The 14,194-nt window shown below is 34.0% G+C and overlaps 1 protein-coding gene across 1 annotated transcript in view; it reads right to left on the bottom strand.

Annotated features, from left to right (window-relative positions):
• Positions 1–8,479: 8,479 nt before the first annotated feature.
• The window catches only part of PRRC1 (proline rich coiled-coil 1), an 81,023-nt gene continuing 75,308 nt past the window's right edge, over positions 8,480–14,194 (bottom strand). The window contains exon 9 of the mRNA XM_030467269.1: positions 8,480–8,680. Within this exon, the coding sequence (XP_030323129.1) occupies positions 8,600–8,680 (81 nt within the window). The 3' untranslated portion in view covers positions 8,480–8,599. The remainder of the gene's footprint in view (positions 8,681–14,194) is intronic.

Below are 14,194 nucleotides of genomic sequence, written 5' to 3'. Positions count from 1 at the left end.
TACCCCAAATCTACCCTCTTATTGATCAGATCTCTTCTAATATCTTATTTTATGGGAAAAGAAGCATTTATTTTATTCATTGTGTTACCTTGGTGTTATTTATACGGCACTGGCTATATCATCTTGACATACTCAGAGCTTCATTATAAAAGCATACCTTTCAATGTTAAATTATTTGTTGATTACCTCCTTTTGTATGGTAGATAGTGCTACCTTTGAACTTCATAATATAAAAATGTTAGTCAGATAACTGAATAGCATGAAATAAGGCATAACTAATATAAGCCTTTTTTAAGAACCTCAAGATTTTAAATAAATAGTGGATAAGCAGGTAGTTTTAATGGAACAATATACAAGAGAAAGGAAAGTAATAGAAGGAAAAGATGGGCAAAAAACACCCACAAAGAAATTGAAGCCTACACTTAGACATTTTGAACTCTTTTTTCATCTTCCTCTTCCCCTCCTTTCCTTCCCCCAGCCTCTTTCATGATCAGCCTACTTTAATCCTGGAAAGTGATTTGGGCTTGTATCTTCAGGTGTCCAGAACATTAGGACAATGAACTAGCTTTCTGTCCTATTTCTGTTGCCATGTCTAAACAATGAACTCTTCCTTCATAAGAATTTAGGTGTCTCTCCATTCTATTTCATATCCATTCATTTTCAGTCACCTTCAAATGGCCACCCTACTACAATACTCGTTCTTTATACACTGGTCTCTGATTTTTCTGAGGCATTTCTTTGAAGAATGATTTTGCCCATTTTTCCATTTTTTATAGTTTTCTTGAATTTCAGGCTTCCACATAAACTTTTTTGTCCAAACTGAGAATTCAAATGTAATAATGAAAACACTCAAGGAAAAGAACTTGAAGCATTTAAAGTGCAACAGAAAGTAGAATAAGCCCCAGAAAAGCTGTACAATTTTTTTTGGTGGTGTTGAAATAAGTCTTCTTTTGTTCAGGGTACACATACAATTCTCACACCATGGAATGAAGAGTGAGACGTACCTCATATTCTCTAATATCTAGATGCCCCTTTACTGGTGTGCTACATTCCATTTTAAGTAGGCAATGAGAATCAGAGATATTGCCCTTAATAAAGACTTTTAGAGCCTCTAATATTACTCTCATTATTGCCTTTGTAGTCTGTCAAGTTATGAGCGTGCTTCAAGCAGATATTTCTTCCACCAGGCAATATGGAATAGAGCAATATGGAAAATGCAGTGATGATTGTTATTAAGCAGTCATTACTTCACCTTTAGAAAACCACACAAATGAAACACACAAGAAAGTTGAGAGAGTCAGGAAGCATGGAGGAAAGAATCTAAAAGCCATTCTGACGTGTTGTGCCACAAATAATTACTAGAATCTCTACTGCTAAAACAAACAAAACCCTTGGAAACCAGCTTCTTCACAAGTCCAGTCAAAATTGCTCGACCAAGCTAGCCCAGGATTATGTGAGGCACCTATAGCAGGCATTCTGGGCCAGAAATTTGACTGTATTTGGTGTTTAAATGAAGAAAGTAAAGAGATGTCTTGTGCTCCTACATTTCCTTCCTCTCTCTATAAGGAGCAGATTTCATTCTAGGATTTTCAACTGCAGCTGGTTCTGACACTGTTTAAAGGAGAACATTGAGGCTATAATGAGTAGAAACAATAACATGCTGATCTTCACAACATACAGATTCTGTACATAGCAAACAGCAAAACTGCTCTCCCACTATAGGCCAAAAGCTGACTAAAGCAGGACATTCCTCTTTAAAGATAATTAAAGGTAAGAATTTTTGCTATGTATCAGTTCTGCTCTCTGGGAGTCTATGCTGGCCCTACAGCAGCAAGGGGCAAGGGCTAGCTCTAAAACTTTACTAACATTAAAAATTAGATTTCCCATAACCTTCAGTGGTCTGATTGTCACAAAGCTGTCCAATTTTACTTTTTCCCATGAGACATTATTTCAGACAAGAACATGGAGCATGTGAGCAATGACTGTCCTCAGAAGAGAGTGTTCTCTTTCAAATCGTGAGAAAGCAGAAAAGGCATGACAGAAGGTGGTTTTTAAATAAGTTGCAGGCTGTGACGTCTGAAGTAAGGCAAGTGGCTTTTAGGAAGTCTCAAATGTCATACACTGCACATGTGGCCCTGTTATTTTTGTCTCCTTTGCACTAACTACTGTAGCATAATCACTGGCCTTGATTTATTATCCGTGTTGAAGAAGGGCAGACTGACACATAAGGAAAAAGATGTTATGCTAATACTACATTTTTTAAGTAAAAGAACTTCGCTTTAGAAGTTGAATACTAATTCTATTGTTTATTTTTAGTGAACAGAACATGAGGCCCCAAAATACAGGACATCTCAATTTATCCACTGCACAGTTCCTTTTTTTTTTTTTTTAAAAAAAAAAATCAGTCAGTTTAATATATTAGGCAAGTTAATATGTATTTGAACAATTTTTGGGCAATATATGCACAATTTGTTCTGACTACCAACATTTTTTCACATGGCTCTTGAAATTTACTGTCTTTATAAAATTTCAAATCTTACCAAAGTGAATGCAACAATTACAAACTTTGAGTTATCATATAAAATTCTAGCATAAAGATTTTAAACTACCTTTTATGCCTACCTGTAGCAGTCAATTGACTATTCTAGAGGAAAATTCAGATCCTTTTGGAATTTATGAAAACATTTCAACTTTATATAATATACACTTTCAAAATTTGAAGCAATCCTACCTCTGTTCATCCCTGAAAAACCCAATTGTTAGAGCAGCAGATTAGATTTAATCTTCGCATAGAACTCCTCTATCAGTTCTGTAGATTGGTTGTCCAAACCAGTATCAGTCTAACTCAACTTAGACAAAATGAAAGGTATAGCCACTTACTGTACATTTGGTAAGCAGTATTTGCAGTCCAAAGAGTCTCAAGAATTTTTTTTTCATTGTTGAATAGCCTGATCACTCCAGGTTTCAGGATTGTATTTCCTAATTAGAAATTATTAGAAATGTCATCTGCCAAATTAAAAGGTGGTGAGTGATAACACACTGAGGTGATATTTCATATTCATGTACATGAGTAAAACTTGTCTTGCCTATGCATATAGCAGTAACCAGCGTGGAAGGACTCAGTCAAAATTTAGATCTCAAATTTCAGGTTCAAATAAAGGCTCAGGATATTCCAAATTATTCAAAGGGTCAGAGAGCATAGAGGACTCAACAATTTGTCTTCATGTCCTATATATCCTGCAGAACATAATTTGTTCAACATCCAATGAATCAGAAAAGCAGAAGCTCTCAGAAAGGCCACACATAAGAAAAGTTATTTTATAATTACTCCCAAGATTTTTCCACCCTTAGACTCAGAGATCTTCCATGGATTTTTTTTTTTTTTTATTGCTCTGGTGGGCTAGAAGGGGAAAATATCCTGCAACTTTTAGGGGTCTTTCCTCTGTGAAGTGTGGGAAGATCTAAAGACAATTGAATGGCACTAGCATGAATGCATGAAATACTTTGGTCTTCTTGGTGTATGAGCATATGGCTTTATCCGAATACCCTGTAAGCACACATATTACTGCAATACGCAGACATTTATTAGCAGTTTGCTGTTCCAGCAGTGACTTGCATGTTTTAATTTGCTTCCTCTTTCAAGCACAAATTGTATCAATCTGTAATCTAATAATTGTATAAATAGTAAATAGTGGTTGTGTTAATTTATTCTGTCCTTATGAAGCTCTCCCTAACTGAGGACTTTTAAAGACTAAATTCTTATAAAAGCTTTGCTGCAGATTGCCTGTGGCCTACTTAAGCTTTTGGGGTTTTTTATTTGTTTTGTTTTGGGGTTTTGGGTGGTTTTGGGGTTGTTTTTGGTTTTGTTTTTTCAGTGACATAAAATTAAATCCAGCATCAGTTCACCAGGGAGTAAAACCACTACACTGTTCACAGAAAATCAACATGGTGGTAAGGTGCTGCTTTTTGGTTTTGTTTTTGTTTGTGTTCTTTTAGTAGTGACTACAATTTTGCTAATTTAAACAAGAAATTGCTGACATGTCTTAGTCCCTGGACAAATCAGAATTTTATCTTTGATATGTACCCCCTCCTACTTAATTACTTTTCTGTTTGCAGAATTACTGCAAGAATTATGCTTTCTCTATGAAAACAGATTTGTTGAATTTTTCTTATGCTCCAATAGGAATGCCAAAACATATTTTATTTCAGATGCTCTTGAAGTAATTCCATTTATTTCTCTATTAGCCCTGAATAAGCACAAGGTATACATACTTGAACTGCTTTAGTGAATTATGTCATTTTCCTTTAAGACTTGGGTGAATAATTCTCAAAAGACTGAAGAGCTGTAAAATGATCATTTCAGTTTTGGATTGTTTGGACCTTAATATACAGACTGAATACATGTGACCTTGAACAGAAAAATAGAAAATTTGAATAACAGAATCACAGGAAAAAGTAAGGACCTGAGAGGCTTTTTGCTTTTTCTCTGCCCTTGAGCAGGATTGTACCTATTCTTGTATATACATTGGGAAACTTTCGCTGGAGGCCTGCTTTTTACAAAGTACTTTTCAAGTTATCACACTTTGAGTTTGCTGAATTAAGCAATTTAGGAGTACTTGTGCTGATTTGAATCAAGGTAACTGGGTAAGACACAGGGAGTAGCATATTTGCAAGCCATTGTCTAAACACTATAGCTTATAGTATTTATATACTAGTATTATAGCAATACTATATATATATAGTATTATATATATATATACTATATATATATATAATACTATAATATACTATATATAGTGTATATAGTATTATATATATAGTATATATACATATATAGTATATTATAGTATTATATATATACTATATATAATATATATTATATAATACTATAATATACTATATATAGTGTATATAGTATTATATATAGTGTATATATATATAGTGTATATATATATAGTATATATATATTATAGTATTATATGTATACATATATATAATACTATATATATGTAATATATATAATATATTACATATATATATAATACTATATATAATAATATATAATATATAATAATATATATTACATATATATATGTATTATATTATATAGTATATATAATACTATATATATGTAATATATATAATATAGTATTATATATATGTATACATATAATACTATAATATAGTATTATATATATACTATATATATAATACTATATACACTATATATAGTATATTATAGTATTGTATAATATATATTATATATAGTGTATTATATATAGTGTATATATATAATACTATAATATAGTATATTATAGTATTATATATAATATATATAATATAATATATAGTGTATATATATATAGTGTATATATATAGTGTATATATATATATATAGTGTATATATATATATAGTGTATATATATATACATATATATATAGTGTATATATATATAAATATACACTATATATATGTGTGTGTGTGTGTATATATATATATAATATAATATATATAGTATATATATTATATATATAATACTATAATATACTATATTATAGTATTATATATATACACTATATATATAATACTATAATATACTATATATATAGTATTGTAGCAATACTATTCCTTTTGGATTTTATCAAAGTAGCATATGTCTCACTCTCTTCTAGGTGTGATTTATTTATTACTTTTTTTCAACCCACATCCATTTGAAACTGTATATTTTCATTTGTCTGCTGTGCACAGTTCAAATGAAATCATATTTTCAGAGAAATAAAAGACAATAGAAAAAAAAGCGGAGTTAAATTAATTCAAGTAAGAATCTAAGTCATCTCTTCATCCTTAAAATGTCTTCTGATGTAAGCAAAATGTCCATTGCACTAATCTAAATATAAATTCTGTACCTACCCATATTTTGCAGTCTGCAAGAAGATAGCAGATCAGATGCAGCCACAGTTGGCATTTAAAAAAACAGAATAGCAGTAAGGTATTTGCAAATAACTTGCAGACATTTAATTTCTTTACCAGAGAGTGTAAATATTTTCCTTCTCAGAAGCCTACACTGTATATGGAAAACCTTCTATAAAGGAAGAGTCACTAAGAAAATTGCTTATAAGCAACTGGAGCTTCTGCAAAAGACAACTATGAGACCAGAATGTATGTTGCATATGTAACTAGGTACCGTAACATACAGAGAGCCGGATGAACAGGAACAAGATTCTATTTAGATGTAAATCTCAGAGTCTATTTAAAGCTATTTAACACAGATCTGTTTACTTTTCCTAAAATAGGCCTGGCATATGTTGTAGTAGCTTATACAGTGAAAACCGTTCTTTTCCCTTCAGTCAGCCTTCATGTTAAATGGGTGGAATTTTACAATGTTCTGTCATATTGAGTATAATGTATTAAAAAGTTGCAAGAGTTAACAAGATGGACTCATCTGAATTGTACTTAAATCTGGGAAAACTATAGAACCTTAGAGAATCTTGATCTACAGCTTAGACCAGTCTTAAAGAAAACCACCTTGTATTAACCACCTTAAAGAAAACCACTTTCCCTGAAATCTAAATATATTACAAAACCCATCATTCAAAGTTTATATAAGAATAAATTTCTAAACCTTAAACTATATTTTCCGGAGATTTACCCTTCTGTTTATGTTCTGGAGTAAGTGACAAGAGAGGGAGGTATCTGGCATTTGGTCGCTACATTAGATCATATAAGAAAACTGGCTAAGACCTTTGTGGACTTCAGGAAGCAGTTGTGCTGAGGAGAAGGTTGCTTGGGAGATGAGGAAGCTTTATCTATGTAGATGCCAATGGCAGCACAGTACTGTGTTACTTACTTGCTAGAGCAAATGGAAGGGACATGGGATGATGATTGTTCATTATTCGTTCCACCTCCAGGCAGCCCCTGAAATTCCTATTTAACAGACTTGTGTACCACATTTAAGAAAAAAGAATACTTTACAGAGTGTAAATACACACAGAAATAGAGAAATATAGCATTCCTTTCTTCAGCAACTGGATCACAAATAAACTTAAACAATAGCCCCTTTGAAAGCTGTATAATGCCTGAAGAGAAAAGCAGGAATGTGAGACCAAAAAATCCACCCACAGTCTCAAAAGACTGATAATTAAAATCATACTTGTTTACCATTCTAAATTTGTTAACTTTTTTGTGTTGCTAACCCCACCAGAATCCCATATGTTCTATTGTAAGAACTGCTCATTACACAGCTGGCATCTTAATTTAGAAGGACTTGGTTCTACTTCCTTCAAAATCAAAATGAAAACTCAAATTGCACTTAGGGAGAGCAGGCCTTACTCCTAAATCTGAACTATATTTTCAAAATGTAATTATATGTATAATTATATATATTTATGCACAAGCACATAGCCACATAGCATCCTGGTTTTTTCTAATCCAAACACATTAAAAACCTCTCCCTTAAGCTAATATTGTAGGAACTCAGATATATATTGCATTTGGTGGTGCTTAAGGTAAACATGACTGAGGTTGTCCACTAAGGTGACTGAGAAAATATATCATTTCTCAGAAGAAATTTAAATACCTAAGGATGTTCTAACCTTCGGCATCATGTATTTTTCTCACTTGTTAATAACCTAGTTCATTCTAACTGCATTCAAATCTTAAATGACTAAAAATTTACCTTTTCAAATATGCTTCTAAACAAGATATGCTGTGTTATTACTGTGTAATTAATTCGCAAGTAGCTACTGTGTAAATAATTTACATCTACTTCCAAAAATACAAAAGGAAAGCCTGCTGGATGTCAATTCTGGAACCAAAAGTGGAAAAAAAAAACAACACCCCCCAAAAAAAACCAAAAAAAAAAAAAAAAAAAAAAAAAGCAAAAACAAACAAGAAAACCCTAAACAACAACAAAAAACAAAAAACCAAAAAAAAAAACCAACAAAAAACCACACGCATACCAAAACCAAACCAATGAAACAAAAAGAATTTTTAAAAAACCAAACAAAACCTGAGAAATTATAGAATAAAATTGTGTGTGAAATTGATAAATCCCCACTTTCCCCAAAAGAGGTAAGATAAATGAAGATTGGAGATTCTGAGATCATAAATTATTTTCCTAGTGGACCTATCAGTTTTACTCTAGTACAAGCAGCATGAGAAAATAATAAAAATTAATATGCCTCCATCTACTAAACAAAAGATTTGGAGCTTGTAACTGCCTCTGATGTTTCAAAGTTCAGGTTCTTTGCATTGGAATCCATTTATACAGGAATAAACTAAAAGTAGAACCTGTTGCGTAGTAAATGACTCTCTGAAAAAAGGCTCATTTCTCATCTACAAGGCAGAGTCTTTCAAATACACAAGAAAGGCAAGACATCTGCAAGTCTGACAGTATATGCATCTAATTGGATTGTTATAAATGAACTGAAAGAAGGATTAGGAAATAGCACGTTCCAAAATTAGCCAGAAAGACTGAAAGAAACTGAAGAAGCCTTTAATTAAACCACAATTGCCTGGTATTACACCAGTGAGCACAGAACTGCAAGAAAGCAGCAAAAAATTCTTCTTACAGTTTCCGCTTGATCTCAACCTGTAGTTTTAAGGAACATACAATACACAGTAATCCAGGTGGGATTGGCAGATGGGTTGTTGATACTGAGAGATGCCACCTTTGTACACCTGTAAAATACCAACAATAAAAATGTCTTCTGTAATAGCAACAGCAAAATAAAATAGAAATTGAAATTATTAATCCAGAGAAACTGCATTTTTTCTTCATTTGTTAACTGTGTTAATGTTTCTGTGTCAACAGGTATTTTTATTTGTATTATTACCACTGTCACAATGGAGTAATTTCCTTTAATAGTTGCAAATAATTTACAAAATTATCTACTCACAGGAATTGTTTTAATGAACTTTTTTTTTTTGGTCTTCAGTAAAAGAAATGTAAAAGATGAGACAGATATCATTTCAGATTTTGAAGGGATAATTATAAGGAGTATTTTACTTTCTTCATATACATCTTAATAATACATCTTTTATGTCCCAGAATAGAACAGTTACAGCCACAGATGCCCTCCCTCAGTGATGTAAATGAGAAATATTATACCATGTTTCATGAGTTTTGCATAAAGCACTCAGTTACCTGAACAACCTTATAGTCTGCTTCTAGAAAAACAAGGTATTTCATACCATGAAATCAATGAGCTTTTGCACAGTTACAACTGCAAACCAAAGAATTCTTTGAAAGTATCTGCTTTTTTATAAAGATATTTTAGAATACATGAAACAGATGGATTCTTTGAAAAATTATTTCATTACTGCTCACATCCTCACGGCATGTCTATTTCCACTGGAATTAAAGCTCACCAACTGTTTAGCAGAAACTGATGTTATACACAATGCATTATGTGCACGTTACAGGTGCCGAAGAGAATTCTTTCTCTCTCGGGTCCTCTGTAACAAGAAGCTAAAAGGATGCTCTTCCATATCACGACCATATTTTCCCTACCTGACTTTACAGTCAGCAGCATATTACATGCACAATGCCTTGTTAGAGTTCCACAGTAAGAGAAACTTCCTCCTGTGGCAGCAGGGGACGCATCATCGCTTCAATGTTAAGCCATTTTCTAATCACTTCTTTTTGCCCTCTGACTTCTACTTTGCTTTTGGTGTCTGTGCCAGAAGTGTCACGGTGACCTTGCAGCTGTAGCCTTTCCCCTCTGGAACTGCAGCTCCCATCGGCCGTCGGATGCAACTGCAACCAGACATGCCTGGTAAACAAGCCACCCTGGGTTTCAATGTCGTTGCTATTCTAGAGTTTTACGGCAGTTTCTGATCTAATAGCCACCTACAGATAGCCAGCAACTGCTACACAGCCAAAGCAAGGCTCAGGCTCCTAGCAATTAATCAACTATAAAGAAATCTGCCTCCTTCTGCTCTGGTAGCCTCAGTATTTCCTACAGAAAAGAAATGTTATTTTCATGTGTAACGCTTGTTCTCCTAATCAAAGTGGCCCGTGAAGATGAACAGTCTGCTTAGTTTCTCTCCAGCTAGTGTAGTTCTTACACTCATTGCAAACTGTATACATTGGCAAGTAAGATCATGACTTTAATAAGTTTTAATCATAATTTAATACTAATACCAGCCAGTCTGTGTTAATGTTTACCGCATGAATCAGGGCAGGAGCTACCTCCCATCTGTTCACAAGCAGGAATGAATCAGTTTAGGCAATAGCTTTCAACCTAGCAGATGTTTCAGCTCCTCTATGTGTCTCATGCATTACAGAGGGCAAGATAACAGCTAGGCCAATTTAACAGCTATTATTATTATAGCTGAGTAGTAAGCTGTTCTTTGTGGTGGAACTGAATCAGAAAGAGGAGCAGAAACTACTATGCATTGCAAGAGGCATAATACTTCAGAAAGTGAGTCCTGCAGAAAAGGATTAGGAAAAAAGTCATGATGAGTCTGAAAAACAGTTCCAAAAAGGCATTCTCACTGTCAGGCAGATGCCAGAGTTTGCAGACTGCAGAACTGATTTAAGATTTAACCCATGGAAAGCTGGAAGCTGCCAGAAGTTGTTGTTTACCCACAGAATATACTGCGGGAACATAAATTTTCATGGAGGAAAATAGTTCTTTAGCAATCTTTCAAGCTTTTATAACAATCGTAAGGGCTGTCATGATTCAATGCACAATAACTCATAGACAGCAAGGCTGGTGAAGATATTAATCTTCAGAATTAAATTCATTTGCTTTCAGGGACAGCATACTTAGGATTGAAATTTTAATTAATATAGACTTATTTTGGCTTATCAGAGCCATGTGTCTTTCTTTAAATCAGTCAGTGTTCTGCAGCATGCGAATTTGCTAATTATCTTACAATGAGAAAGCAATATATCTGTTTCCAAAATGGAATTTTTTTCATCACAAGCCCTATGTACCCCCTTCTTCAAACTAACACATATAGGTAATTTTGTATAGCACTGTGTATTATTGTATATTTTGTACTTTGAAAAACCTTTTCTTAAAATTCACAAGTATCTCAAACCTGTGTTTCCTGAATGCATTTTAAAAAACTTTGTGTATACAAAGTCCAAAAAACCTATAGTCCAAAATCTTACTTAGCATTTGCTTTGATAATCCCACAAACTCTGGGACAAATTATGAGCAAATAATCTACCCTAATAAAAGAAAAAAAAAAGTTGCTTTTGAAGACAAAACACACTACTGGGTAATGTGTACAGATTCTTTAGGAAAGAGGTAAACTGCTTGAGTAAATTAATTCTGTTGAGTCAGTGAAAACATACCTACGTTAAATGAAGCACAAGTAACTGGTAACAGGAGCCCAATAGCATTAGTGTTGCAATAGAGGACCAGGGCACAATGCCATGGTAAATCACTGGAGATTCACAGTCCATTTCCAACAAAACAATGGCTATATTGAAGCAAAATTTGGAAAGGAACGTCCTTCGGTACAATTAGATTTGATCACAAGGATAAATTCAAAGCTTGCATTTGAAAAGACTTATGGATACCTATCAGTCTGAATCTGTTTAGTTTAAACTTCTACATATGGTATCACAACACTCAAAATTCCCAGAAAACAGAACTGCTACCCATATTTTGTACGTCATAGGTAAAAACAAAGTTTATTGAAAAGTCAACAGATTTTACACCCGAGAGAAGTGCTGAGTACCTAACATTTTGGAATTTATTATACTTTGTTATCTCTCAGTCCACCTTAGTTTGTTGGCAATGTCAGTGGTGATCCGCCATGGAACAGTTACTTTTGAAACATAAGATTTTGGCAAAGTGGCCTATCACAGCTTCATATTTTCTGTCAACAATCTGAAGTGACAGCATGTTAACAGACTACTCAAAGGAGCATTTTTTGACGTCTGATAAACAAATCTACAAATTCATAAATATAAATCTAAACAAAATATAACAGTAAGAGTGCATAGAACTCTGAAGGGAGGAGAGAACCATAAATGCAGTTGAATGAATTCAAAGTCAATATAGAATTCATGTGGGCTCATTTATTCATGATAAACTAGTAACATCACTCAGAATCCACAGACAGGTTAAAATCAAGCGTCTAATCTTATTTGACACTCAGCAAGATCTAATTATCAACCCATTTGTCCTGCTTGCAACAGGGCACTTTAACATGTCCTTGTACTCTGTTGAAAGAGGCAGTAACATCTCAAAATCATGTTTGATGCCTCAAGTCACAACTTTCTACTTCAAACTACAATATCAGATTCCCCTCAGATTTTTCTCCTGTCTACGCAAAGCATCTGAGCACTACTGCACATGTTTTGAAAGAAATAAACTCAGAGTGCAAGCCTCCACCAACATTATTGTTTCTCTACAATGAATGTTGTGATTAAATGTTCCATCAGTTCAGCGTAGTAGAATACAGTTCTTGTGGTTTCATTGGTGAGAAGATTAGTCCATTCACCTAACACATCAGAAGCTACGGATGTTAGAGATTCAAATATTCCTTACACCTTTTATGCCGCAGAATATTGTTCCAAGCTTGTCTGTGGATTTCTACTATAATAGTGTAGGTTTGCTGTCAAAACAGCAAACTTTAGACAGAGCATAGCTTTACTTCTTATGGGAAGTAGGATTTTGCTTTTGGAATGCCCTCTTCCAACCTTTTAGTCGCATGCCACTCAGCTGGTTACTGTGCTAATTGTGCTCCAAAACAGGTAACAAGTGCTCAAAACAACATCCGCTATTCATAGCCATTTACAAATTTCCATTAGGAGAATTCCGTCTGACCAACACACTAATATGCCCTTTTGCTTATCAGGGAGGTGGGACAAAATCACCTGACAACAACTAATGATGATCCCAGCTCTGACTCAATATGGTTATCTGTGATCTGCTGGCACCATCTGTGGGTCACATTCAACAAGTAGTAAACTCTAAGCCTCAGATAGTAACCACAAATAACATTTTGAGCCTAAAAATATCCTCTCTGACATCTCTGAAATCTCTGTAAACCCATTCTACTACACTTTATAAATATATTTATTTCAAGTCTTGTAGTGTTTAGTTGCTTGTAGTGGGGGGCACTGTGAGTACCTCTCTGCCTAGTTCTTCTAAGAGGAGGTGCTGCCTTAAGAGGCAAACATGGCTGACCTGCCAGTGAATCTGATCTGAGACTCTGCATTTTTAAGCTCAAACATTAAAGAAATCATTATATCTCGGTCTCCTTTAACTCAAGAATGATAGCTATCTTCATCCAATCTTTGTCTACATGTGTCACTCAGAGGAGTAAACCCTGAGGTTTTTTTTCAGATAAATTAATTAAATGTCTCAAATTAATTAACCCATCTGTTAACTTACTCTTAGTTTGTGATTTTACAAGTGAGGTTAGAATCAGGACTAAAGAATTTTCAAACTCAGTTGCTACTGAATAACTATGGTAATACTGGAGTGAAACTGAGTGCCCAAATCTGCTTTTCAAAGGGAGCAAAGAAATTATTAGTTTCAACAGCATTTGATTGGAAGTTTTGCCTTGATACATGCTCTGAAGTAGCTGGATTTTTATTGTAAGCACTTGTAACAAGAATCATAGACTAACTGTGCATTAGTTGTGAACTACTGCCTTTTTCTTCCTTAGAAAGGAAAATATTTAGGAAATAGTTTAGGATTTCAATACTGTTGTCAGTCACAGTTCTCTGCCCCATCTATAAATGTAATATGCTCCCATAGTCAGTGATATCTGGAATAGTGATACCTGTTTCCTGCTGGAACTCTGATTTTCATCAGCTTTATTGGACTGATATCAATGGATAATGTAAAAATCTGTGCTGAAGACACAAACTGTAAACTCAGAAGTGTAAATAAACTCAGAAGTGTGGGCTAGAGTGCATTGGGAGTTCCAAAACTTTCTCTGTTGTGAGGAAGAACCAAAACTGTGTAAGCCTCCAACTGTACAAACCAAAGGACCTTTCTGAGTACTTATGCCACCTGTAAATCACAGGAAAAGGAGTGGGAGCGGAAGGAAACTCAGCTTGATCTCTTTCTGGCAGGCAGAATGCAAACAGCATTTTAATACACTCTTAAGTAGAGGCAGGTCTTAGAAACTGCTGAGATCTACCCATAACAGCTATAAGGCTGATTCAGAGCCTAAAGCACCCTAATTGGTGCCTTTTCTCTCTTCTCTTTTCTCTTT

This window comes from Calypte anna, chromosome Z (assembly GCF_003957555.1).
Source record: "Calypte anna isolate BGI_N300 chromosome Z, bCalAnn1_v1.p, whole genome shotgun sequence".
Lineage (NCBI taxonomy): Eukaryota > Metazoa > Chordata > Aves > Apodiformes > Trochilidae > Calypte > Calypte anna.
Note: the sequence above shows the minus strand (reverse complement) of the source record. Positions and strands in the feature narration are given on the sequence as shown.